General features: G+C 33.8%; 1 protein-coding gene across 1 annotated transcript in view; it reads right to left on the bottom strand.

The window, feature by feature from the left end:
- Positions 1-22,487, bottom strand: part of LOC125051163 (glypican-6) — an 82,581-nt gene that overhangs the window by 8,159 nt on the left and 51,935 nt on the right. The window contains exons 3-5 of the mRNA XM_047651336.1: positions 5,632-5,755; positions 4,892-5,002; positions 658-814 (exon numbers count right to left, since the gene is read on the bottom strand). Coding sequence (XP_047507292.1) covers positions 658-814; positions 4,892-5,002; positions 5,632-5,755 — 392 coding nt within the window. The remainder of the gene's footprint in view (positions 1-657; positions 815-4,891; positions 5,003-5,631; positions 5,756-22,487) is intronic.

Here is a 22,487-nt window from a genome sequence, read left to right as displayed (position 1 = left end):
TGATTTTACTCATCGTTAGCCCAGATTGAAGAACCAGACAGATTCCCAAGTTACATTTATTTAAGTCTCGATACTACTATTTAAGTAAGTACCGTAAGTATTTAGATAGGAAAAACAAGGCTACAAACATGAAAGCTTACACGTACTAAACTTACGACAATCGTTGAATACCGAACTAGGTTAAGTAGGCTTGCGACTTTTCAATATAACGTACCTCAAGCTTAAAAATCATTTTAGCGAAAATGTAGTCCATTTCAATACAACCAAAAAAGCCTTTAAAAGCTTCGTAAGTTGGCTTAATACTTTGCTCTTCTTTAAATGCTAAAGAGGGTTCTATATTTTCAACTTATTAATTAGTATTAATTAAAGCATAACTAATTAGTGTATGAGGAACTCCACCGTATTGGGTACCCACACCCAATTATAATGTATTTAACTATATAACTATTTCAGTTTATCTTAATGTATTTTTAAGGATAACATAAAACACTTTCTGATACTTAAAAATTAAATAACAAAACAAACTTATGCAATTCAAAGACTTTAAAGTGACTAAACATATATCTTAGTGACTAAGCGCCTGATTCCTGTTGAAATCGAAGAGGCTTGAGAGATCTAGATCATAGATCAATAAAAAAACACAGAATGTCATATTACCTGTATCATATTTCTAACAACGTCGGCCCCAGCGCGCAGAGCCTTATGGAAGGTGCGTGTGGCGACGAATGCTCGTCGGAGTTGCACTGATAATTTTGAAGGCACATCCTCAAATGGTTGAATATCTCGCATGTGTTCACTCACGCATTTTAAGTACCTGAAAAGAGTTTAGTAAATTGAGGGATTAAGATAAATGTTATGCAAATTACCCTTAAAACCTAACTCAATCGTGAAGTCAAAATAAGAATATGGTGGTATGGTATGGTGTATATTTTATTATTATTTTTAATAGAACAGGGCAACCGGGCAAATGTTAAGTGACACCGCCCACCGCCAATGACTGTGGGCTGGCGAGTGCGTTGCCTGCCTTTTAAGAATTGATAAGCTCTTTTTTGAAGGACCCTAAGTCGAATTGATTATAATTCAGTGGGCTGGTTTTTATAATCGTATTATTTGTTAGTACAATTTTCATAAATTATTCGTTTTATCGTTGATATTTAATTTGATTTACGTTTTTATAATGTTGATCCTTAAAAGTTGGTGACTGTAAGTTTCCGTTGCCTAAATATGTTTAGGCAACTTTGATGTCAATAACACTGTAATTGACATCCATCCACAAACAATCTCATCAGAAGCTCAAAGATCAAATCAAATCACCTTAACATTGCATTGTTCTCACACAGTCATTAAAATAGCAAGGACATCAAAGCTAGCAAGTGGCATTATAATGCAGTAATAGTGGATAACTGTATCTTCATAAATTAAGTATCAAAGCGGGCTCTGAATTCCCGAACGCATTGTATCAGTGAGGAGATTAATGGCGGTATTGTGCCAACAACAACGAGTTCCTATAATTATCTCGCCGACACATAATGGGCAAATTGCCGAACTTTATCCGTAGTGACGGCAAACGCGGGAAAATCATGGTCTTCCAATATTTAATACATTTTATATAATTCTGTTGATAACATACTTGTTTAAACTAGTTTAAACCGCTAAAATAAACATATATAAGGCCAACATTGACGTACGCCAAAAGACCTACTTTTTCATAACAAAGTGAAAATAATATATACATAAAAGGCTTGAATTTAATATTTTTGCTATTTTTGCTATATTTTATTATTCAATAGAGTTTATTTCTGCTTGACCTACTTCAGTAGGTCACTTTTATTTAAATTAAACGAAGCCACGAATATTCAAATGAATTCAGATATTATATTTCCTCGAATATTTCCAAACTATTATATATAATTCCATAATAATATAAAAGGAAAATAATGGTTGTATGTTTAAATTAATATACAGTCAAAATCTGTTATTACGACATTGAAGGGACTACTCATATTTGATAGAAAATAAAAACCGATAGTCGTAACAGCTGATGACGTTGTTATTTAGTGCCTAATACAATAGAATTCAGCCGGGACCTTTGATTTTGGTCAATATAACCGTAAAAAAAACTCTAAATTAATATTAATAATAAAAAAATTCTTATTATTAATTATTCTAATTACAAATACCCCGACCAAGTCTTAATAATAACTACAATTTCATCAGACTTGCTGCGCCCTCATAGATCAGTGGTTAACGCACAAGTCAATGGAAGCGTAAAGAAGATTTCCACGAGCTATTCAAATAATCATAGCTAATTTCCACCGTTATACATAATAAATCTACTACACATAAGGGCCGATTTACATTATCTTAGTGTTTAGGAACTTGCCTTTCAAGTTGTACTAAAGCACTCTCCTAAACACTAAGATAATGTAAATCGGCCTTAAAATAATGTACGAGTCACTGAATATTTATAACAAAATAGAACTTCAAGGATACGGGTATAACATATGCAATCCCAAAGGAATGAAGTCAGCATCAATAAAATATGTTTTGCTGTCTAAAATCTCATGTTTGCTGTTCCGACACGAATTCACGTCATAACATACAATATGTTGTATGCAAATCTTGGATATAAATCCTAGGTTAACTAATGTACAAATGTTTTCATGTACCGAGTAGATATGGCCCTGGACTCTTAATGTAAGATTCAGAAACGAGACTTAGCACGAACTATGACTCTAGTATGTGACGACATACATTTTTTACACCCAATGTTGGTAATCGATTCTTCGCTCTTCATTTGACTTTTAAGTAATCATTTCTAAGCACATTGTTAGTATTTTTATATTATATGTTGTATAAATACTTATTATCTGATTGATGTGTATGTCATTTAAAAAAAACGAAAAATACGATTTTGCCTTGATTTTCATGTATTTGTGCCTATACAATTTGTGTTATAATTATAATATTTTCTTAGAAATAAATAAATGTAATCGTTTATTCGTCAAAATAACGATTTAGATCTAGTTAAAAGCGCAACCAACTCTGAACTCATAACAATAATATCGATGAGTAATATCAAAATGTATTGTATTTCACAAACTATCCAAAAAAGTTACCTAGTTTGCCTCTTAATAAATACAATTTTGATTATTTCGTATTTTTAAGTACTTGGTAAAAATCTTACAAATTATAAACTTAAAGTGCGATAAGTTATCGTATACTAAGAAAAAAAACATATTTTCGACCATTAGGTCTTATTAGGTTATAAGTTTATCAAAAATTCGGTATTTCCACGCCACGTTGTTATAATTTCGTTCATTATTACCATATTTGGTGATAATTGCCATGATATCCGACATGCGAGATCATACCAGTAATATAATTGATTGTTTAATTTACTTAAACATGCGATAGTTCGTAGTAAGTGAAAATTATGGAGAAATAAATACTTGTTACTACTCCAGTCTTACTAATGAATACTCTGATTTTATGAATTCCATATTTAAATATTTTCCAATGAATGTGATCCGGACTAGTTACTTTCGATTTTAGAAACGTATAATTTTTAAACGCGTAAATATACGAACATTTTAGTCAATAAATGTTTTGATTAAATAAAAGCCTCTATTGGTGCCTGGACATTCTCAATTAAAAAAGATCAAAGCAAAACATTAAAATAAAATGTAATGGTGGCTGTACACACTCGGCGAGAGCTTCTCGCCGGAAGTCTCGACCGAGAGGACCGAGAGAAGAGCGCAGCCTGTACACACTCGTTACGTTAATTGTATTTAAAACACCGTTAATAATGGACGTGGCAACCGCTGCTGCTGTTTGTCTTTGTGCAATGAGTTATTATAATTTTCTTCACGTTAACCATTAAAAAAAATACGAAGCCATGGCGAAGAAGAAGATGGTCACGATACACCGCAACAGAAATTGGTAATTAGGATCATAAAGTTTTAATATTATCCTAAATTTAATGATTGAACGAGTGTGTACAGGTCGCTCTCGTTTTACTCGCGAGACCCTTTGACTCGTGCGCAAAAAACCGACAGGCGACCGAGAGAGGCGAGACCAACTGCGAGGAAGCGAGGCGAGACGAGAGCTCTACTGTACACTCTCGCACTCGGCCTGTCTCGGGGTGTCTCGACGAGTGTGTACAGCCACCATTACAATGATGACTAACGAGCAAAACGATACTTGTGTGTCACTATTTTGTTTAGGTGTGCATATAAAAGTGTCGACTCTGACTCTTTTATGGTTTTATTGTACACATCAAGTTTGTTATACTAAAATGAACCTTATAGTGAGTACATAAAGATTGATTTTTCTTAAACAAATCCGTATACTTAAATTAAGTAGTAATATTTTATTAACTTGTAAGCATTTTAAGAATTACTGCAACCGATTTTCCGAAGCAATGTTTAGCATAAAGACAGAATGCTTAGTAAGGCTGTGCCAACCAGAAACTATTATTGTTTTGTCGGGATTCGATTCGCCATCTAGGACTTAGGGAGCGTTCAAGTATTACGTCACGTTTTGGAGATTATTGACCCCCCCCCCCCATGTAACGCGCCGTAACGTTTTTCTATACTCAAGTATAGTAAAACGTTTCGTGACCACCTAGCAACGCTTTCTACCTAAAAATTACCATTATGTGGTGAAAAGTACTGAAAAGTCGAAAATAAAATTAACAATAACGCGTAATTCAATCCCCGACCCGCAACGTAACGTTTTATAAAAAGACCCCCTCCCCAAAATTCGTTACGTAATACTTGAACGCTCCCTAAGACACCATGTGCAAAACCATAATAGGCTGTTATTTGCAAATATAAATATAATGCACTAGAATTCTTCGAACATGACATTACTAAAAAGTTGGACTTACTTCTCATCAAAGCTGTACTGCGAATTGAGGACCGTGAACATCTTCTGATATAGGATTCCAAAGAAACTGTCCATCATCTCGTCGAAATTGGTATCGCCGCGTGTGTAATATCTGGAAGTCAAAAATGTGCTTAGATAAATGTTCTGTGTAATAAACATTACATATTACTAGCAGACCGGCGAAGCGTTGCTGTGGCTAAGGTTTTTGTTATACTACAAAGTAGCAAACTATTCAAGGGAAACGGTAGAAGAACACCAGTCATGGGGACCACCATGCTTTTTTGGTGGTTATGCCATTAAATTGTAGCTTATGGGAAAAGTTGGTACTTTCAACACAGCACCATCTGTTAGAATTGTGACTATCAAATTATATACAAATATTTTGCAATAAAATAATATTGCGGGTATAAATTGAGATGTAAACTATCCTATCTTTTAAGTTGGATCAAACGGTGTGCAAATTTGATTGATATCGGTTCGGTAATTAAGGAGTCCATAGCGGACAAACAACGTGACACGTAATTTATATATTTTAAGATTTGGAATCGTTAATAGAGCAAATTGGGTGAATAGCCTACAGTGCCCTTCGGCCGGTAATAGTACCCACTTACCGCAAAATACAGACACAAAATTATATAATAATAATAATTTATTTATATATTTTGAAAATTCGACGCGGACAAAGTTGTATCCACTTTTCAATATGCGATCGACCTATACACGTCAGACCAAATATCTCACCTTTCCAATTGCTCAAACAATTGCACGAAGACATAGGAATGCTGTTCGTAGATCATGCCGTACGTGCGCTTGAACATAGCGTGGAACTCCTCGCGCGAGAGCTGTAGTAGTTTCCGGAAGAATTCTGAAACAAGTAACATTTCATATTTAGAATTATATTATATTTAAGTAAGGAATAAAATATTCTGTATGGCCTGTTACATAATAAAGAAAATTGCTAATGGCGTTGGAATTTTAAATTTGGAACTACTTAGGCAGGCTGAATGACGGCGATGCTAGTGTACATTATATAAATTGTATTAATTTAATTTATAATTATGACATACGAGTATATGTAATAACATATTAGTTCTGTTTATGTATTAAATCGTGTCCAAAACCACATTCTGGTGTGTAATTCAAACCATGTTTAATTTTGTACAAGGTATTAAATTACTGTGTAATAAATATAACGTATACTCGAAATAAGATTACTTTTGCAATTCAAAACATTTTGCATATAACCTCCTTAAAAACATTTCGGTGTAAAGGCGCAGAATATTACAAAAACGTATATGCCCCATACCCCGAAAGTACTTGTCTTTTCACATATGATCGTATATCATAGAAATAGGTATTATTATAATATATTTGTATATAACAGCGTTCCAAACTTTGTTATGTGTAGCATGACGTTACTATGACTCGCAATGTGCGCAGGAGTGCCAGTTAACTAATATTAAAATCGAATAACACGCCTATAATAGTTATTTATGGATCCATAGACCAGAAGATAATTTTGTACGTTAGAATGTTTAATGTCTTTATAACCTGGTTTTAGTTTGACAATTATATGTTTTAGAAGCGACTTTGTGTAATTTTTTTATATGATGATGGCAAACGAGCCCACACCAGCTACTGCAGCTGAAAGTAACCCAGTGGTTGCGTTACCGGCCTTTAAAATTTTATATAAGCAGCAAGCTTTTTTTATATCTATTAAAACTTGACAATCTTATAAAAATTAACGGATTCCCTGAAAGCACTAACGGTCGATCTCTGAGTTAACGTAATTATGTATATCTAAACAGATAAATCATTACAATACATAACAGTGCATTTACAAATTTGACTGCTCTGTGTATATAATATATAATGTAAATAAAGGCTCTATGGTAATTTATTAATCTTTACTTAATTAAGTATTAAATCTCAATGTCTCTGGGTATAGCGTTGATTCACTCTTAAATTCAAGATAAAATGCTAATTTTGACTTTAATATGTCGAAAACGTATTAAACTTGTCATACAGGAGTCATACAGCTTCCAATAATAATACAAAAAGTCGTCGAACAAAGAAAAGTGTCTTTTCGTTTGAAAATGAGACCAAGCAAGTCTTGCCAATAGTAGTGTATCAGTGCAATGACCGCGTTCTAATATATTATTGGACGAAGTTTGCGGCAATTTTGTCGCATATATACTCTTCATTATTATTCGTCACGCGCTTACTCGACGACTATATTTATTCATTTGTGTATATGATAAAAATCACGGCAAAGTTTTAGTAAATCATATTATTTTGGATACAATAGAAATATTTTTAGCTAATCGCTTTAAATGGACAACTTCAAAATATTATACAACTATACGCAATGTTTGGTAGAATCAAAGTTCTCGCTTACTTCATTTATTTACTGATTTCCATTTAGATAATAGATTTCAATGATAAATGTGTCGAGTAGAAAATAAAAAATATGAGGTAGCAGCGGAACTTCTCAGCTCATAAGGCATCATAACGTGTGCCGTTTGTGTGTTAAGTTTCTAGTGTAAGTTCTCTCTATTTAAATTTTTCCTAACAATTTCCTTCCTGTTTTTCAAGGATTATTGACACTAAAAAAACTATTTTTTCATACCAATAATTGTTTATTAATTAAAAGATTTTCTAATATAAAAATATTTTTTGTTTTTTATATCTGGCAACCCTATCACATAAAAACGAATATCGGAAGTGTTCAAATGAATAAATATCTAATCAATCGATGCCCTTATATGTGTAATAAAGGAATGTACAAATGTAATGCGTACGATGCGTGCGCACGATTGGTTCCGTTATCGTTGTTATGATACACGTAAATTGTTAAATAATCTAAATGAATCTAGCAAAAATCATAAGAAGTCATCACGTAGCGGTTCGTAAAACATAGACATTGCAAACTCTATAATAAAGTATTTTTCAGCTTATTCTATAAATTCGTTTTCATAAATCAAACAGCATGCAATAATTGTAACACAGACAGATCATATCAATACATATGAATGAACCAAAGATTGTATTTATTGTACTTTAAAAATACTTTTAAAGATCTGTATATAAGATTAAGAAAACCGTACGAAGAACACAGAAAACACAAGTAATATGAGGAAAAGTTAATATTCCGTCTTCGTGAAATATTAAATTCTAAGAACGTAATGAAACACCGTCTGATTCAGATGTGAAGCTGTGATGCGCTATTCAAGTTATTTGTTTTTGTAGGCGTTTACTACTAACCCGTTATAAATACTTAGTAATGAGATTGATAGTTTAGTTTCATAGAAGATTCTTCTGCAAATTAGTCGAGTTCTGATGAAATATTTTGTGTGCCATGGATTCATAATTATAGGTGCATGTTTTATGTCCATGTATGAGCTTTTGTACTGGTTTAATAATTACGAAGGAGGATGTGTGGAACTCAATTTACACAGAGTAACCTTTCAAGGCACCTCGGTTTCTAAGGAAGAAAGAGACTTAGCGCGAATATGTCAGAATACTCGACTTGCATTCTACCGACCCCAAAATTTTCTTCGTACAGTAAAATTGATTTTTACTTGATCATAAAAAAATATTCCATATGCGAATTATGTGTCACTTTCTGCAATATAGCTACATATAGAATTTTTCAGGAACCTTTTACCAATAAGGTGATTGACACCAGAAACCATACGAGTATGTCGTGGTTTAGGTTATGCGGTATTTAAATTTTGTACAAATTGCGTTTACAGGAAAACTAATAGGAAAGAGGAAACATACAATTCAATGAATGTGGAATTCATTCATACATTACACGCACGGTTTAATGGTTTTTATACTGACATATAAATATTGATTTGTTTGAGGGAAATTAACATTGTTTTACTTCTAGTATAATGAACTGAGCTTAGCACACGCACTTCTTTCTTTGGGCCACTAGACAAAAACTTACTACAGACTAACGCAAATCGATTTTTATGAAAATGTTCAACAAGCGTGAGCAATGTTGGCCTAGTGGCTTCAGCATGCGATTCTCATCCCTGAGGTCGTAGGTTCGATCCCCGGCTGTTCACCAATAGACTTTCTTTATATGTGCGCATTTAGCATTTGCTCGAACGGTGAAGGAAAACATCGCGAGGAAACCGACATGTCTTAGACCCAAAAAGTCGACGGCCGCGGCGTGATGATCATGAAACAGATTCAGAAATCTGAGGCCAAGATCTAAAGAGGTTGTAGCGGCACTGATATTTATTTATTTATTCAACAAGCCTGAGATAACGTCATTTCAATAAAGTTATATAGTGATTAATGAGTCCTATATAAGGTTAATATTCAGAGTTAAAGTCAAACACGTATTGGATTTGGGATAATAACGGGAATACCTAATATTAATTAGCGCTAACGCCAAAATAGTGTTTAAAGAACTTTATTGTCATTAACAAAAAATACAATTTTAATTTCATGAGAAGTTTCATGCCAATTGCACATCTCCATCGGAAAGCAGTTTTAATTTAGTAATTTAGTCTTCTTTTATCTTCTCTTCTTATATCAATCTTGTTACGAAACAAAATTATGATTAGTGATCGCGATAGTATCCTGACAGCTTACCGCAGTAAAATAAAATAATTTGAATAATTTTAAAACGAACTTATTGTTTTCCCTTTTCAATATTAATTTGTAAAAACGTCAAGACATGTTTGGTTGAGTAAATTCTAAGAAATCAAACAGATACCAGTAATGTATAAAATCAAAGGAAACAGTGCACTACATCTGTGGTGTCCGAGAATAGCTTCCGAGTTAGTGACCTTCGTTACGCCCACACGTTATATGAAGGTGAAAAGTTGGTTCGTGAGTAGACAAAACAAAAAAGATAAAAGTACCTCTAAACGAAAAATATACGAAAATTCGCAAATAATTTTATGAATCGAAATCAAAGAAGCACTTTAAGAAAAAATATTTAAATAATTAAAGAGAAATATTTTTGTTGTCTTATGGGCGGTAGGTACTTCTGTACGGATAACTTTTAAAGAACAGTTTTTCCAGTTTATGATCACTAATTAAATTGAACTAATCCCGATAATGTTATTACCTAATAGGCATTAGGTAAGACACAGTGAAATTGATGAATCACACTCTACATACGACGATAAATACCAGACAACAAGACAGTTTAATAAACAGTTTACAATATATTATTACGTTATGTGTTAGTTGCACTTCGATCATACGGAGAAATGGTCTGTTCATTCGTTCGTACTATTCGTAAATTCACTAAAAATCTGTACTTATAAAGAGCCTCTAAAATCATGATTTAAAAAGCAAACGCCTTTTTGCGTTTTAATTAAGGTTTTTTGGAGGAAATTATTTTTTATAATTTCCAGGTTTAACTTTAAACCGTTAAGCCATTCATCTCGCGGGCCACGTGCCCAGCGCACCGCGCAACCACGTCACAGTTTCAGCTGGCAGCTAAAAGCGTTCGGCTCAGTATGTGAAGCATTTAAACTTATTCAATTTTGTCTCTTTCACTTAGGGACCTTTTCCCCTAATTCATATCTAATGTGGCTCCATTTATCGCGTGCCCAACGCATCGCGCTAACCTAAAACCTATCAAATTTAGTAGGAATACCAAAATGTTGGTAGTTGTAGTAAAATATGAAATAACTCTAATGTTTTCTAATTCTACCTTAAAATAAATCTAATTAAAACAATATTAAACTATCGTTCGTTTCTAAAAATAATAAGTAGATAGACATTTTTATCAAAAATTTTATCACAGTAAATAGACAAGGTGTATCAATTCGATAGTAACTAGGTATCCGATAAACTACTGTAATTTAGTATGATTGCTTATCAAGTGTTGTGAAATATAAACTACTTACTTTAATTTGTATCGGAATATATTAATGATAAAACATTTATGTATTAGTTATGTTTGACCTTAAATATTTAGCCAAAACGAATCGCAAATTAACTGATGAAACCTTTTTACAGTTGACACGAAGCCATATGTCAAAAGGATGTGCAGCAGTCTTGTTTGAAATTGGAATCGTGTCATGTGCCTGAAACATCTAATTTCGAGTGCACAGCGAGTTTTATATTTCATAACTAGCTACCCTCTCTGGCTTCGCACGGGTGCAATGCTGATACTATATTCAAAGTGCTATAGGGAGAACCGCGGCCTCCGAAAATAGTCATTTAAATCATATGCTGCAAAGGGCCATATAGATCTATATTATATCAACAATGTATTTAAGGGTATTTAATTGGATAAGGATTAATGCTGTATCGGTTAAAATCGCTTCGAAAATTAGGCATTATTTGTCGTAAAAAGTAAATGACAAAAAAAAATTATTGTGGGATATCCATAAGAGATAGACGTATACCATAATGGACTTTTCTGTAGACCTTTTCAATGTGTACAATACTTAGTACATTATTTTGATAAATCTCGTAGGGTTCAGCTTGCGTTTGCAATGTAAGCGGAAAAAAATTAATTATTTAGGACATCACATTAGAAACCTTAAAAATAACAGTATTTCTGCATTATTTAATGGATGTTATTATACATAGCTAAACCTTTCTCTTCAATCACTCTATCTATTAAAAAACCCGCATCATAATCCGTTGCGTAGTTTTAAAGATTTAAGCATACTAGGAGGGATACAGGGACAGAGAAAGCGATTTTGTTTTATACTATGTAGTGATTTGTCGATTAATTTTGGGTCCCGCCATATGTCATTTTTGACACTTCAAAAATTGTCACTCGAGCCAAGAGTAATGATAGCATAGCTTGTAGCGCTTCTAAAGATGATTAGTGGTTAACGCCACGTTAGTTACATATTAATCATAATCTGTCCACGACACGAATGGTGTTAATGCACTTGTACTTAGTTAAATGAACCGTAGTTAATTTATGAACTTGTAACTGGATTTTTATTAATATGTTGGAGTATTTTGGTTTTAATTTACGTCATCTTATTTGGGACACATATATTTTCTATGCAGTGTTCGAGCGTAATCAAACTAGTCTTCTAGGCTAAGCGTATTGGAACTGAGTAACGTCACGATGCACTTCAAATGTGGTGATGGAGGCAAATGCTCAGGATTCCCTGGAGAGAAAAGAGGACCAGTCCGTCAATTCACGGCACGAGAGCCTTCCACTCTATGGTCCCGACCCCGGCGCCGATGCCCTACTCGCTGGACCTTACACTCCTGGAGGAAGAAACGCAACACCAACACGAACGACCTTCAGGTTGAAGAACGAGACTAAATAAGAAGAACGTCACGTAGTGTTAACTTAAATTGAAACATTTTTACCTTTATGTACGAAATAATAGGCAATCATAATTATAAAATAAAAAAACCACTAGAAAATTAAGAAGAAGCGAGCTGTTTATTAACATAGAAATAACTTATATAAACGCGAGTTTGTTACATTACTTGATGTTTCGAGTGCGTGTTTGGTCAGCAAGACTCTCTAACATCGCGATGTCGCAGTCTATTTTGACAGATTTGACATTTGAAGATTTGACGTTAACCAAAGACAATAAATAATAAATAAATATTAACATGTCTTTTACGATCAATCTATATAAATAAAAATATGTTGCCAAGCTCAAAACTCGAAGACGGCTGGACCAATTACAGAATTTTTATTTATTTATTCCTTGTACTCTACTACTGTATCTATAAAGTAGCATAGCATAATATTGTATATGTTGGTATGTAGCTAAACGAAGCGAAACGAAGTTCGCGGGAGCAGCTAGCTTTAAATATAAACACGGCGTTCGAGACAATTGGATGGAATTTTAAAAAGCACTTTTAAAATACCACCATAGGTAATGCGGGTTCTTCGATTTAGACATAAAGTGTGGTAACCAATATTATTCGAAATCTAAAAATAAACGCCCACGTGCACTCGAAGATAACGACCATCTGTTAGTTAACGATCGTTCACACGAGATATATCAATACATAAATACTGCCATAATGCACTATTAGAGCTTTTACATACACGTTGTATAAAAATATTGGAGCTGTGTTGGCCTAGTGGCTTGAGTCTGTGACTCTCACCCCAGGTAGTAGGTTACAACCTCGGCTGTGCACCAAAGGACTTTTCATTCTATGAGCTCAATAAACCATCGTCCGGTAAGGAAAACATCGTGAGGAAACTGGCATGACTTAGATACATATTCTAATTCGTATATCGCTACGTCAAACTTCATACAGAGAAAATGTTTGACAGCACTTGAAACTAGATTTAAGATTGACGGCTTGTCTCCGCACTGAAGGCTGTTCACCTCTGTATTAAGTAAAAATCTGTAATGAAATCTGAGGTTGCAAGCTGCCCATTCCTGCCCCCTCCATGGCAACGCCCATGGTTGGAACATAAATCTACTACTAACTTTCACAGACTACTTTTTACAAAATCAGCAGATTCATTGGCCTGCTGTGAAACGTATACATAATACATGTGGCCAGCGGTTAATTGCGAAGCGGAGCCGGGCGCCGAACCTTATATGGTATGTCTGTCATGTAGACCAGGGTTAGAGAACCCTTGGTTCAGTAACAGGAAAGAAGTTCCGGGTCAAAACTAACCTTGGCGACTTCTGACTTGACTATTTAAAATTCGCAAACATATCTGAAATGCGTCGTAGACATGACAAAATTTACATAACTAAAATTTTATCAAAAAACAAAACAAAAAATTTAACTTAATGAATAGCAACTTATCTTCTGGCATAGAAGTAAAGATTTTTTTCGAGAAGCAATAGATTTATTTTCCTAGGTTAAATTTGTATGCAGTTGAGAAAAAAAAATTATACAAAATGATAATCATCAAAATGATGACATAATAATAGTACCTATTTTTTTTAATTTGCCTTTTCACAATTTTGCAAGCTTTGCAGTTTTAGTGCCTATAATAGAACATTAGACGTCCAGGTCATCATATTCACTGTTAATATTTAACTGGAAATACAATAGCAATACAAAAATATCTTTAAAATTACCAATACAATATAGGACAAGAGGGCAAAAGGTTGCGTACATCTGACGTGGACATGAGCAAATGACAATACCTGTGTAGAAAGTACAAGATAATTGGATTCGCTGAAAGCACTTCAGACCCTCAAAATGGAAGCTTGGTGTGACCTAATTTGTAATGAAATCTCATTACAATACATTTTGAATTCTTTGAGGAATCAATACGCAATTATAGCCGAAAAGATCTTTAGGGGAAAAGCTCACAAATTAAAAGTTCAAAATACAAAATTCGTTCTGGGTATACGAGTTGCTACAATAAACTAAAATTGATGTCGACCTGTATTCGGAATCTATTGCTTCATTTAAGAATTAATTAACACAATTGTTGTAACTATCTTCTAAATCAGTGGCAACAATCTTTTTAGTTCTGGGCCTCAGATTTCGGTATTTGTTTCATGATCATTTGTCAATCTAATAGGCAACTAAGTGCTACTCACCGTAGATTTTCGACGGTTTCCTCACGGTTTTTTCCTTTACCGTTCGAGCGAATGTTAAATCGGGATCGAAGCTACGACCTCAGGGATGAGAGTCGCACGCTGAAGCCACTAGGCCAACACTGCTTACTATATTTTTCTTAGGTATCTTTTTTATTGTTATAATTATTAGTATTTATGTATTTTTATAGAACTGGGGGCTAACGGGCTGGAGGCTCATCTGATGATAAGTGATACCCCATAAGCACTCGAGTGTGTTGCTGGCTTTTTAAGAATTTGTACGCTCTTTTCTTGGTGGACTAATTAACTCGAATTGGTCCGGAAATACTTCAGTGAGCAGCTGGTTTCACATTTCACGTCTTATGTATGATCTTAATATTATCTACTGTACCGTTCTGCTATCATGTGTTAAAAATTATTTCTAGATAATTTTTTTCTAGGGTACATCAAATAACCAATTTTTTTTAAAAGTATCTGTTGTTTCTTTTTAATATAAAATCAGAACTTCTAGACTATAGTAAGGTTAAAGTTAATCAAAATTACTTTTCACTATATAAAAGTTGGTAACATATAAAAGTACATATAAAATATTTAAAAAATATATTTTTATAAGTTACCAACCACGCGGTCAGACAGTACTGTGACCGAGAAGCAAAAAGGGGGTCTATTCCCCCCTTTCTTAAAAATTTGTATTGCAACGTGGTTGTGTGACTTGAACAGCGGAAACATCATTTCGATAAATCAACCAAGGCAATTAATATAACAACCGAACAAGTATTTCCGTCGCTCTTTTCGCCATGTCTCGTATTAATTTTCTCTCCGCCTTGTAGGGAAAATGCAATTAGGTCTCCAGCAGATGGAATTATTACAGTTATGAATTCAACAAACATTCTTGAGTGTGTGCAGAAAAATTCTTTGTGACGCGCTACTCGAGAGCCGTAAGAACTTTTGACTTTCAAGACGTCCTTTTGCGAGGTGTTTGAGACTGCGCGGAATATAGTTAGGGAAATGTTTTGCATTTTACTTTGGTGAGGTAAACTTTAAGGTAAAATAACTAAGCAATATTGTAAGGTTAGAAGCTGTGCTTCTTTCGCGGCTGTGAATCAATGCAGTTTACTTTCTTTGGATGCACTTAAGACTAGCTCCGGGTGAATGCAAAAATCGTGAAGAAACCGGCATGTCTTAAAACCCAAAAACCGACATATATCAGGCACAGAAGACTGAATATAAAAAAAAGAGTGTGTGTACTTATGTACACGCGTTAGAAGTTATACTTCTTTGGAACAACATAGTTGGGATCAACAGAAGCAATAATTAAAAATTATATATACCGACAATTAACCTAAATCTATAAATGCACTCAAAACAGTTTATTCAAATCAGTTTTATTACTAATATTCTATATATATATATAATGAAAATGGTCTTCGTTTGAGGCTCAATCACGCCTAAACCACTGATCGTATCGACATGAAACTACCACCATTCGAAGCGAAATTTTTCCTAGATGGTTTATGGATATATTATCGAATTTATTTTTCGAATTCTAACGTTCCTTCATTTTTTATTGCTGTTTTACTTTTATGAAAATTTATCCATACGGACTTCATCGCGGAAACATTCGGGGAGGCTTCCTAGAACCTCTAAACGTCAACATCTGTTAAAAACTCGATTTTCGAAATATTTCTATTTTCTTAGCGGGAAGTTAAAAAGAAGAATAATAAAAATATGAAAAAAATAAAATTTATTTTAATTCGTCCAGCAAAGCGGGCGCGAAACGGCTAGTCAATATATATAGATATACTAAAAAATAATAAATTATTATTAGTAAATACTATCACCGTCGTATATGAAATTGATTTAATAAAAACACCAAAATAATATTTATTTATACACACTGTTTAATTGTACTGTTACGAAACACGTGTTCTAAATATAAAAATACTAGAATGTACAACTTGAACATAGTTATTATCGATTTTAATGCCACCTAGAACTAACTTAACTATGTAGAATTTACGTGTCGGTGTGCGTGCGCATCGTAAAAATTCACTCTCATCATTTTTCTCCATCGCGCCAAAAGAATTATAACTTCAAAAATATTAACGTACATTTGCCTACAACCAAACCGCTACTAGATTATTATTATTTGTCATTGTATACGCATCGTATACGCCTTTGTTTGTGTTCGCTCTATGTACTATATCATAGAGTAAAAAATGCTAAAACGAATAACAAAGCACTGGCTTTTATAAACTGTTATACTACGTTTAAGTTGTATGAAACGCACAGTCATTTTAAAACGGTTCAAAGCTATATATCGGTATACATAAACAAATTTTCTTTCTAACAACGATACTAGTACCTAATACTTATGAATACTAATTAACTTAAAACGTTGTGGTGCCAGTGCGCCTACTGTCCGCCTACAGTCAATATTGACATTACTTTCCCACCCATAGGCTCACTCCCACGGAATTAAGTGATCACGGTTAAGTGTACAATTTTGTCCAAATGATACGCGTCATTATGATTTGTGTAATGTAAAATTTCCGGAAAACACAGGTCCAAGTATTATGACAGTATAGGATGCCATTGCTCGATTCTGCAGCTTATTTTTAGGAAAGGTAAAATTTTTGTATAATTAATTTGCTGATATAAATTGTAATTACATATATGTGCTTTTAATCAATTTTACGTCATTTTGGTTGTCAAATGGTTGCCATGTCTCAGTTAGCTGCAACGTTGAGGGTCAATACTGAAATAAAATGTGTTTGAAAAAAAATTGAAAAAGACTGTTTTATTGATATAGATTTTTATAACTAGGTGATCTTCTGTGTCCGACAAATATAGACCATTTTTAGGTCAAATCTCTTAACTCAAAGGCTTTTTAGGAGCATTATAAATTAGTCTTATATTAGTAATGTCGTGATTATCTCTTATTACACGTTGTATTTAGATATTTATTATAATATTAATAACCAATGAATACTTTACATATCTAAGTTATTCATGTAACAAAGAACAGTAAGGTTAGGTTAGGTCATGGATATGTTCAAAGCCTTATTAGTCGTTATACGCTGTTTGTACATACATGATACATTCTAGTACAGCTTATAAGAATGTTGACATATTCGATATTTCAAACGTACTATAGTTATTTACTCATTTAATACCCACTTCTTACTTTATTAAACAAATACTTGTATATTTATTATAACTTCTGGAATCTTTTCAGACAAAGAAGAAGAAGGAAGACCACCGACCAATGGATTCTTTCTTTCTTAACACTCGCTAGAACGGTAAAGGAAAACATGAGGAAACCGACATAGACCCAAACAGTCGACGGCGTGTGTGAGGCACAAATGCCTGATCACCTACTTGCCTATTAGAAAAAACAAATGATTACGTAACAGATACATAAATAGCCCAGACCTAAAGGAATTAATGAAATTTTTGAAGTGTTCTTATTGAGGGTATGTTCTACCTGTGAGGGTAGGTAGTAATGCAGTATTGGATTCTAAGCCCGTTAGGAGTGCCGCTTTTGATTTGTACTTTCACCTCTGTTAGGATGTATTAACCGTTGGTCCATCCTCTCACAGGGTAAATACGCTAAAACTTATACGTCAATTGCAACCCAAATTCTGGGATTGCTTTTCGAAGAATAATAGTATTATGTATAATAATTGACCAACTACTTGTATAAAACACTCATAATATAATAAAATAGAGAACCATGAAAACACTATATCTAAATAATCACTAACATTTACGAATAAAACGTCGTTTAACGTTAGACCGCAGGGCACAATTAGTTAAATTTATAATTTAACCCGAGTTTAAATAGAAACGTTTCAAAGCCACTCCGCAATGCAGTTATATGAAGTGGTATAAGTTTATAATATTCTTAAAGAAATATGGAAAGCTTTGTAGATTACAAACAACTCTCTGATGCAAAAGACATTTAATAGAACTAGAATTATAAATACTCTGAAAATCGACTTTCAGTAGACGTCTTTGCGTACGACCTCACAACCTTTAACAGCCTCATAAAGGCCGGCAACGCACCTACTAACATAAGTGTCCATGGGCGGTGACAGCTGCCTTTTATGGCTATTAGTAGGCTCGTTTGCCCGTCATATAAATACAATAATGGAGTATTGTCTCGAAATATAATATTAGGCGGTTTTACTAGTTGGTGACGCACTTTGTTGGTCTCGGGGTTTCAGCGTCTACTCTCATCCCTGAGGTCGTAGGTTCCCCAGTTGTGCACAAAGCTTAATTATCTTTATATCTATGTCCGCTAACTAAGACTGGCTCGGTGAAGGAAAACGTGAAAATACCGGCATGCCTTACACCCAAGTCGACGGCGTATGTCAGGCACAGAAGGTTGATCACCGTCCCTATTAGATAAAAAATGATCACGAAATTGATACAGAAAGCTGAGGTCAAGATTTTAAGAGGTTGTAGAGCCCCTTTTTCCCTAGTTGGTAACAAATTTGCCCTGAATTATTCTAATACTTAGAATACTTCTATAATATATCCAAGTGGCTCCTAACAGCTTAGCTTTTGCAATAATATTTCTCGAATCAAATCAATGAAACCGTCTAAGTGCACGGAGTGCTGTTTTCTCGCGATAACCCGGAGCGGTCACACTTATTTATATCACGGTACTTTTTAAGCTGGTTATACACGTCTCAACAATATTAAAACTCAAAGTAACACAATAAGTTACGTTATAAGTAACACTTATCTAACCATTGATTTCTTGAGGTAATTAAAGAAATCTAAACTAATAAAAAACGGATGTTTAATACTGATGTTTCTATGTCTTAATAATAATCAGTAAACCTGTCGTTTTGGACTAGTGGTTTAAGCGTGCGCTGAGGTCGTAGGTTCGAACCCCCGGCTGTGCATCAATAGACTTTCATTCTATGCGCGCATTTAACATTCGCTCGAACGGTGAAGGAAAACATCGTGAGGAAACCGACATGTCTTAGACCCAAAAAGTCGACGGCGTGTGTCAGGCACTGGAGGCTGATCATCTACTTGCCTATTAAATTTAAAAATTATCATGAAACAGATTTAGAAATCTGAGGCCAAGACCTAAAGAGGTTATAGCGCCACTGATTTATTTTTGTTTTATAATTCATAACAATAATGTTTTTTTAATAATGGTACCTACATAGGCAAAAATCTAAATTATATGCCGTAGTGTACAAACGGCGTTATATGAACGAGCACTTATGAAATGAGTTTGTTTTTCTAATACATGGATGTCGTAACCAATGATCAGCGTATACTCTATAGTTTATGTGAATAACAGAGAACAAACGATAACATTTTGGGCTCTGAATAAAAACAAAAAGATAAAGAAATTAAATTAAAGTAATTACTTGATAACTCCGCGATGTATCAACAACAGCTTATCTTTTTAAATTAAACATAATAAAAGATATTCTAATTATACAAATTATATAATTCAGCTAGTAATAATATTGGGTCTTTTTTTAAAGTCTTGCTGTATTGAGTGGACCATAGAAAGTTTTTGATAGCAAATTCTTATCGAAATTTCAGGTATGCTTTGGGAAGAAGCCCGTTGGGACTCATCGGTCAATGCCATGCTTATAATCTTATTAAATTCTGTAGAGGAGAGGAACTTGTAGAGGAAAAATGTTACATTACATTTTATTCTCATATCTTCAATAGAGGCATGACGAAAATAGGAAATGAAGGAGAGTTAAAAGCTTGTGATGTTCGTTGCAAAAATATATTTGAAGCTATTTGAAAATTCTTACTAGAAGGCTAAATTACCCTTCAATATTAGAATTGAGATTGATTATTGATTGTGAATCATTTTCTCTCTTTTATAAGTATACTAGCAGACCGGCCAAGCATTGCTATGGCTAAGGTTTTTGTTATATTACATAGTAGTAATCTATTCAAGGGAAACGGTAGGAGAACACCAGTCATGGGGATCGCCATGCTTTTTTGGTGGTTATGCCATGAAATTGTAGCTTATGTGAAACGTTGGTACTTTCAACAGAGCGCCATCTGTTAGAATTGTGACTATTAAATAATAAACAAATATTTTGCAATAAAATAATATTGCTGGTATAAATTGAGATGTAAGCTATCCTATCTTTTAAGTTAGATCAAACTGCACACGGTGTGCAAATTTGATTGATATCGGTTCGGTAGTTTAGGAGCCCATAGCGGACAACCAACGTGACTCGTAATTTATTTAATTAAGATTATTTTAAGTAGGTATATTGTTAGGTTACTGCTGTGAATGTAGGCTAATGTACGTGCAGAAATTCCGAGGAAATCCTACTCGTGTAACGCCTTACAAGTCATGGTTCGCAGTGGGGTCAGAAGATTAGAGCGTCTAGGACAGTTGTCCAAGGCCACTAGCCACTGCCCACTGAACGCCTACGTTACATTTTATTGGATTAATGGATATCTATTTGGTTACCTAACAAAGTGTATACACGCTTCCTTTGTTTCTTTGGTAATTGCTTATTCGTATTAAATATTGTATGAAAATGAGGAACACAACACGCTCCAAATCTGACTGTGAATAAGATTATTCTACAATACTGTATCTAAGGAAGGTCCTTAACCCTAGATCACTAACCTTCGTCAAAACGACGACGCGGACTCAAAAAAAGTGGTTTAAATTTTGAGTGCGTCGTCTTACGCATTCCAAATTTCGGCTAATCTCAGTCGACCCATAACTCGGGCGAGCTACGAGTGTGTTTTTTTTATAAGGACCCTGTGGACGCCGTTCTAGCCACCATGAGTCGTCGAATCGACGATGGTTAGTATTAACGTTATTCTTGCAGTTATTTTTCAATCTTTTTTGGTGGTATAATAATTAATACGCTGTTTTGTAAACTTTGCACTGAATATATTTTTATTTTAGATACGATCCGTCAGCTGTTATTAGATGATTACAGTGACGAAGAAAACTGCTCTCTTCCTCACCATCTGTTTTATAAGCCGGATCAGCCTCAAGAAATATTGTTCATATTAGACCTGGGCCCACGCGTAATTGTAAAAACGAACTTGATCCGCCTTCTTGCTTCTTATTTTTTGTAACTGATAGTTCGCATCATGTTAAATACAAACGTAAAAGCCACCCAGAGAAAGACAGATTCCAATGAAGTAAGAGCTACAAATGCAAAAAAGATTACGAATTCCAACACTTCAAACGGGACTGCTGGAACCCAATAACAGCGATATTGAATATGCCAGGAACCAGTAGTTCTATTTCTACACATGACAATGATCAAAGAGAAGATGCAGTTAGTCTTCCTATCACTAAAAAAAGAAAAAAATATTGCATTTGCCCCTCCGTAAGGCGAAGAATGACAAAGAGTTGTTGCACCAAGTGCAACAAAACCTTGTGTGGCGAACACAAACTTGACATTTGTCACAAATGTATTAATTAATAGTTTTTTTCTAAAATGTTTCTTTCTTTTGTTGATTTTATTACTTAATTTTAATATTTTAATATTTTTTTAAGCCTTTGTTTTTTATAAGTTTATAAGATTTAAGCATGAATGAAACCATAAATTTTCAAATAAGTAATAACTCTAGTCTCAATTAAAATACTTTAAATGTAATTAAATTGCGATTTTAGTAAATAAAAAACTTATAAACATGTTAACAAATGATTATTGTATTAAATAAATAAAACATACATAAATATTTTATTCCATTAACCCTTAGAAGCCTCCCTTTTGTACGGCGTAGCCGAAACGACGAAGGTTAGTAATAAGTGTTGTAAAATAAGGTTAGTGATCTAGGGTTAATACACACTTGTGGTCATACCCGTAACTTTTTTTTCAATTGAATTTTACTAATAGTCTAAGATCCGACCGCGTGATTTATACGTTCATATGTTTGATTAATAAAATATAATTTTTATCGATATTTATAACTAAACCAATGCAGATCCGCAAAGGTGGCCATCCAAATTTGGCCGCAATTAATTTTAATTAAAATGTAATTAATTATTTATTTTTGAACAATTACGTTCACTTGTAATTGTTAAAAAATATATTTCATTAGAAAGAAATATACCTGAGATACCGAGAAAGTTCAAGGTGC

Source organism: Pieris napi, chromosome 7 (genome assembly GCF_905475465.1).
Source record: "Pieris napi chromosome 7, ilPieNapi1.2, whole genome shotgun sequence".
In the NCBI taxonomy this organism is placed as follows: Eukaryota; Metazoa; Arthropoda; class Insecta; order Lepidoptera; family Pieridae; genus Pieris; species Pieris napi.
The sequence above is the reverse complement of the archived record's forward strand: the minus strand, read 5'-3'. Positions and strand labels throughout refer to the sequence as shown.